Genomic DNA, 7583 nt, shown 5'->3' with positions numbered 1-7583 from the left:
CTGTCACTTGGTACATGTTTTCCTAGCATATATTTTCATCCTTTTATTTTCAAACTTTCTGTTCAGCTCATTTAGAATAGTAAATATAAATATGAAACAGCATGGAAAAAACAGTACCATTAAAACAGTATTAAAATAAATATGAATGTGTTAAATCATCAATTAAAAGACAAAGACTCTTAGAGGAGAAAAACTTTTAGAAGGCCAAGAACTAAATAAATATTTTCTAGAACAAGCACACCATTCAAGAGAATATCACCCTGATTATCTATGCCTGTCTTCAATGCCTCCAAAAATGGAAAATTTCATTTTGCAGTCATTGTTAATAAAAACCCAGGAGCCAAACTGTCCTAAGCATTTAATATACTGATCTCATTTTTATCTTTAACACAATGTTAAGAACTATTATGATTTACTGTATCTTACTGATGAAGATGTTGAGACCAGGACAAGTTAAGAAAACATTTATCTAGTTTAGAGATCTTCAATTGCCATTTACTCTGTGTTAGAGCCTATGCTTTAACCACTGTGCCTTCATCCTGTCTCTGACCTCACCAGATGCAGCATCCCTGTTGGGCCAGAACTACAGCACAGTGTCTGAATTCATCCTCATTGGCTTCTCTAACTTCCCTCAGCATCTCCTGCCCACCTTCTTCCTGCTGTACCTGCTGATGTACCTGTTCACGCTGCTGGGGAACCTGCTCATCATGACCACCATCTGGAGGGAGCACAGCCTCCACACCCCCATGTACCTCTTCCTGTGTGCCCTCTCCACCTCTGAGATTCTGTTCACTGTTGCCGTCACCCCTCGCATGCTGGTGGACATGCTCTCCACCCACCACTCCATCACCTTTGTTGCCTGTGCCAGCCAGATGTTCTTCTCCTTCACCTTTGGCTTCACCCACTCCTTCCTGCTCATGATCATGGGCTATGACCGCTACGTGGCCATCTGCCACCCCCTGCGCTACAACGTGCTCATGAGCACACGTGACTGTGCCCGTCTTGTGTCCTGGTGCTGGGCTGGTGGCTCAGTCATGGGGATGATGGTGACACTGATAGTTTTCCACCTCACCTTCTGTGAGTCTAATGAGATTCACCATTTTGCCTGTCACGTGCTTGCCCTCTTGAAACTGGCCTGTGGGAAGGGGACAGATTCTGTCACCATTGGGGTGATCCTGGTTTGTGTCACAGCCCTGCTGGGATGCTTATTCCTCATCTTCCTCTCCTATGTCTTCATCGTGGCCGCCATCTTGAGGATCCCCTCTGCTGAGGGCCGGCACAAGACCTTCTCCACCTGTGTATCCCACCTCACCATAGTGGTCGTGCACTACGGTTTTGCCTCCATCATCTACCTCAAGCCCAAGGGCCCCTATTCTATGGACAGCAACACTCTGATGGCCACCACCTACACAGTCTTCACCCCCTTTCTTAGCCCGATCATTTTCAGCCTCAGGAATAAGGAACTGAAGAATGCCATAAAGAGAAGCTTACACAGAAAATTCTTTCCCCTAAGCTCCTGATGGCCAGTTTGTTGGTAAAGAAATATGATAAAGGTGCTGGGATAATAATATTTGTCTCCATAGAACTGTGGTAGGGATTCAGTTGTGTTAAAATGTCCACAGTCCATACTAGCTATTTGTTTTTCCTCCATTTGCTACCCTTTTGCCATCATGATCTCTCATTTATGACCCAGTGTAATGAACTCCATCCCATCATCTGTGCCTTAGGATGTATTTTATCTCTGGGCACCCAGTGAATGAGCGTTGGCCCTGAAGCCTATGGTTCTTTCTGAATGGGCAAGCAAGAAAGACTTTATTTTCCTCTCTTCCCACCAATATAAGGTAAAAAAGAACAACACAAAATAATAATAAAAACCACCAAGCAGTGAAAATTTTCTATATATCAAGCACTGTGTCCAGTGTTTTATAACTATCTTTTTACTTATAACAAATGTAAAGAAAGAATAAACTATTTGAATCCAAGGAAATTGTTTACTAATTACAGGGCAATTGGCACATGAGATATGAGAAAGAAGAAATAGAAGGGAAAATGAGGGAGGAAGGAAAAGTAAGAGAGAAACAGAGAGAGTGATTTAGAGGAGAGAGTTGGGGGTGGGGAGAGGGAGAGAGAGAGAAGAGAAGGAGAAAGGGAAGAGGGATCAATGCTTAGGTAAGCACATGGAAATGTTAAAAGGTGTTGTTATCTCACATCTTACAGAAATCGTTTTCCCTTCTGCCCACACAAAGCTTTCCATGAAACATAAATTTCTCATTACTGTGTAAAAGTTGCATCTCTTTGGGGAGTGTGTTGAAAGGCAGAGTGCTATCTCAAGATGGCACAAAGAGAGGTCAGAGGCTACCTATGGGTACCTTCATCTTGCAGATGAGAAACATTGGTGGAGGTCACATAACATGAGAATAAATAGAGTCCTATGGACCTTTACATCTGTCTGACTCCCATGCTGGTGTTTGGGAATATAGGACTGAGGATCCAAGAAGGGGGTCCTTTGTGGAATGTAAATTGTTAACTCAAATGTGAGGTTAAATTTTCGAGTTGGCAACAAAAGATGTTTTATAAGGATAAACCCACAGCCACCAATCATCTTATTAGTATACAAAAGACACTTTTATCACAGGATCAGGAACCAAGGACAACACCAAAAGACCAAATAAATATTTATGTTTTATGACATCATACGGAGGCATACGCGAATGTCAGACTATCTGGCTGGATCACCAGGATCATGGGGATAGGGTAGAATTTGATTGGGAAGAGAGATGGGGCTATCCAGTTTGACTAGAAGACACTGAACACTTACATTACCCAAGAGAAACCAGTCATCAAGACCCAGCGCCAAGACTTCCTAGGTGGTGCAGTGGGTAAGAATCCGCCTGCCAATGCAGGGGACACATGTTCGATCCCTACCCCAGGAAGATACCACATGCCGCATAGCAACTAAGCCCGTGCACCACAGCTGTTGAGCCTGCGCTCTAGAGCCTGTAAGACACAACTATTGAGCCCATGTGCTGCAACTACGGAAGCCCACGCACCTGGAGCCTGTGCATGGTAGCAAGAGAGGCCACCGCAATGAGAAGCCCACGCACCACAATGAAGAGTAGCCCCCACTCGCCGCAACTAGAGAAAGCCCGTGTGCAGCAACGAAGACCCAACACAGTGAATAAAATAAACAAATTAATTAATTAATTAATCAATTTAAAAAAGACCCAGCGCCAAATTACCCTTGTTTGGGAAGCTGTCCAGCTGCCCTTACCCCACAGCAGAGCCATTGATTCCCACTTGGGACTCCTCCAGCTCCTGCCTTCCCTCTGACTCTGCCAAGGTGATGAGTGTATCTGTGTCTAACCCAATCTCCTCAATGACTGGGAGCTCCTCAGCCCTCAGCATGGGCTGGGGTCTCTCTGGGCAGAAAGAAGCAGCAGGAAGCCTTTCTTTTTGTGTGTGGATATTTGGAGGAATGTTTAGATGCAGCAGGTTCCCGAAGGTCCCTTGAGGTCCCTTTCCTCTCAGCCTCTCCCAATCCTGAGGACAGATCTTCTAAGCTGGCATCCTGAAGGCCCTAGGGAGCAGCCAGCAGGAAAGGCTGCAGCAGGAGTAAAGCAGACAGCATCTGTTCTAGGAGGTCTGACCCCACACCTGCCTGTGGGTATCACTGACAGCATCAAGCAGGAGAGCTTCTTCTGCCTTCCTCTGCTGGCCACTTCATGGAAGAGTCAGGCCAGGCTGAGGGGGACCAGGAAAGAGAAGGTAGGAAGGAAAAGTCCTACAGCGGTGGGTAGCACTGCCCAGCCTGGGGATGGAATCAGTCCTGGGGAGAAGGGTAATAAGAGAGGATCTCAACCTTGGGAGGTTGCCTGCGGTCTTCTCAGTTTGCCCATCTGGGTCCCTGGTTTTCACCCAATGTAGGTGCCCTTTAGAGCTCCTAGGTCAGTAGTTCTCAGACCAGGGTCTTTATATTTCTGGTTAATTCCTAGCTATTTTATAACAGAGGTATTCCAAGTGTGATATGAAGACCTCTGAGGGGTCCCTGCCAGCTTTTCTGGGTGTCCATGAGGTCCTTACTCTTCCAGCTACTTGTGAAGATGTTTTTCATCATCTCCTTCAACTAAAACATCATGTAGCCACAGACTGAATGAAGAAGCAGACATGGCCATCAAGTCGGATCCTACGAGGCAGACATTAGATGTATTCGCAAAAATGTGCAACAAAGTCACTCCTCTCACTATAAGTTTTTCTGAAAATGTTACTTCACTAAAAATATTACTCATGTTAACATGTACTAGGTTTATTATTGTTCTTATAAATGTACTAATAACTAGATAATTTTTAAATTCTCATTTTTAATTTCTAACATAGTAAAAATGGATAGTTACAACCCACCCAAACAAAAACCCTTTAGGGGCCTCAATAATTTTTTAGTGTAAAGGCATCCTGAGACCAAAATGCTTGAAGGTGGTTTCTTTATAGTTTGTGTCACCATTGGGAGTTATATCTTAATTTTAACTGAAATCGTATACTTTGATTATTACTGGTGTAATATGATGAGAAATACTATGATCTTTCTTGCTTTCTGCAGCATTGTAATCTCTTATTAGTCTAACGTATTACATCTTTATTCTTTTCTCTTTTCTAGATAGATGCTCAGGTCTCTTCCTTTCCAATCCTTATGCATCTTCTTTCTTTTTTTGCCTTGTAGCACCACTCATGACTTTCAGTTCCATGGTAAAGATCAGCAGAGACAGTGAGTACCCTTGACTTGTTCCTGATCCTGAAATAATGCATCTAGTTTCCGCATTAGTATACTACTTGCTGGTTTTGTGGTATATATTCTTTATCTAGCTAAGAAAGTCGTCTTCCCCACATGTTGCAAAGAGGCTTTTTTAAAAATCAGGAGTAAAATTTGACTATTAGAAAATTATTCCTGCCTTGATTGAAATAAATATATGATTCTTCTTTTTTAGTTTATTCATGTGATGAGTCACGTTAGGCTTTCTGATGCTGAACCATCCTTATCATAAATGGGATAAAGCAAAACTATGTGATCATAATATATTATTTTTAACAGCCATGGGATTTTACTAAGTTATACCTTACTATGAATTTTAAAATCTGCATGGGTAAAGAAAATGAGCTCATAACTATCTTGTTTTACAAATATTCTTACCTGGTTTTAGAATCAAGATTGCATTAACCTGATGAAATGAGCTGGGCAATTTCATATCTTTTTCTGTTTGTGGAAGAACATGTATATGATATGCACCCACTCTTCCTTAGAAGTTTAGGAGAGCTCACTTGCAAACCCACTGAAGCCAATGATTTTAGGAAGGGAAGGTCTTTAACTAAAACTTTCAATTTTTAAAAAACATATTTATGTATCTAGATTCCTATTTTTTCTTTTTTAAATTAATTAATTTAAATTAATTTGGGTGTTGGGTCTTCATTGCTGTGTTGGATCTTCATTGCTGTGCACAGGCTTTTATTTTTTTTTTACTTCCAAATTTTAATTTCATGTTTTGTTACTGGTATCTTCTCCTTCCCTATCTTATTAACTTATTCCAATAACCTAATTTTGACTTTATTTAAGCACAACTTTTTCCGGATAAATTCTTGATAAATATATTTAAACTTGTATATTTCAGTCCAATATTATTTTAGCCTAAAATTCTGACATTCAATGTTTAAATTATTTAAATGGAAATAGTTCTTAATTTATTTTATGATTTACTTTTGAAAGAAAATATTATTTACTAAATTTTTTGCTTCCAAATATATGGAGTTTGAAAAGTTATTCCTTCTTTACTGAATTATAATTTTAGAGTGTTATGATCTATCTAATATTTATACTTTGGAATTGATATATTTTAAAATTTAGAAATTTTTAAAAGGTAGAAATTTTTATAACCCCTATGGAAAACAGTGTGGAAGTAACTCAAAAAATTAAAAATAGAACTGTTTGATGGTCCAGCAATTCAACTTCTGGGTATATATTCAAAGGAAACTAAATCACTTTGTGGAAGAAGTATCTGCACCCCCTTGCTGTTGTAGCATTTTAGACAATAGCCAGGATATTGAAACAACCTCAATGCCTATTGACAGAAGAAAGGAAAAAGAATATGTAACATACATATTTGAATATATGTAATGGAATATATATAATAGAATACTCCTTGGTCGTAAATAAGAAGGAAATCTTGCATTTGCAATAACTTGGATTGGCCGTGATGGCATTATGATAAATGAAATTATTCAGGCAAATACTGTATGATCTCACATATATGTAGGATGTAAAAAAAAAATAAAATAAAATAAAACCTAATTCATAGGAAAAGAGATCCGATTTGTGATTACCAGAGGTGGAGGGAAGGTTTGGAGGTTGGTAGGGGGACAGGATGAAGGTGGTGGAAAGGTACAAACTTCCAGTTATAAGATAAATAGGTATTGGACATGTAATGTACACCATAATGATCATAGTTAACACTGCTTGGTGCTTTGTGATGAACTAGGGGGGTAAGATGCAGAGGTTGGGAGGGGGCTCAAGAGGGCAAGAATATGGGGATATATGTATAAATCCAGCTGATTCACTTTGTTGTACAACAGAAACTAACACAACATTGTAAAGCAATTATACTCCAATAAAGGTGTATTTTTTAAAAAGTGAACTAATCATAGACTTTAGGGGCCCATATATTCAAGTCGTTAAGGGGTTTTCAGTGAAAACTTATCCAGCCTCATCTGCTCCCAGTTTCATTGTAGCAAAATAAATTCCAATAGTTAGGGAAAAAATTAAAAATAAAATAAAATCTATGTCTCTATTATTGATTAACTATTTTTACTTTACATCTCTTTCCCTAGATTGTGCTGATTACTTATTACTTGGTATTTCAGAGTATATTGTTACATCAATTAGTAGTATTTATGCTTGAAACTATCATGTTCTTCTAACCTTTATAAAATCAACTTCTTTGTCCCTTGGTATGTGTACATGTGTAATGTGTACCTTCTAGTATGCATTTAAACTCAGAATATTTTCTGTCACAACCAAAATACAAGATCACATATAAAATTAATAACAAAATTAATAAGAACCCTTGAATATGATTCATACCTCATCATTCATTCATACCATAATCAAAGTTTTCTCTGTTGCCTTAAAAATACTTTACAGCTGGTTTATCTAAACCAAGATAAAATCTAGTACCCTGCATCTGGTGGTTATGTCCCTTGAATTTTTGGTCATTCTTTTCATGATGCTGGCTTATTGATGAGACTAAACCAGTTGTTCTGTGGAATGTTCCACCTTTGGATTTGTCTGATTTCTTCCTCATGGTGGCATTTAGTTCCCTCCTCCATCTTCAGTACAATGGTCACTCATTTTGATGATCAGCTTAAGCCAATGGGCACATTTTCAATCTGGTTCCTGCATCCTTTTAACATTAACCCACTACAGTGAAAGTTTCTTTTCATGCTGGCACAAGATGTAGGAGGCTTTCTCCTTGCCCAGACCATTTCTCCAGGAACACTGGTTCCTTTAGTGGAACATCATAATAGAGACATTATTATTGTTT

At 39.4% G+C, this 7583-nt stretch overlaps 1 protein-coding gene across 1 annotated transcript; it reads left to right on the top strand.

Annotated features, from left to right (window-relative positions):
* The first annotated feature begins 575 nt into the window (after nt 1-575).
* LOC130837101 (olfactory receptor 10H4-like) lies at nt 576-1520 on the top strand. Its single transcript, XM_057709893.1, has one exon. The coding sequence runs from the start codon at nt 672-674 to the stop codon at nt 1518-1520; it is 849 nt and encodes a 282-aa protein (XP_057565876.1). The 5' UTR covers nt 576-671.
* Nucleotides 1521-7583: the final 6063 nt, after the last annotated feature.

The sequence above is a fragment of the Hippopotamus amphibius genome, chromosome 15, assembly GCF_030028045.1.
Source record: "Hippopotamus amphibius kiboko isolate mHipAmp2 chromosome 15, mHipAmp2.hap2, whole genome shotgun sequence".
Lineage (NCBI taxonomy): Eukaryota > Metazoa > Chordata > Mammalia > Artiodactyla > Hippopotamidae > Hippopotamus > Hippopotamus amphibius.
This window is presented reverse-complemented; position numbering and strand designations above follow the sequence as displayed.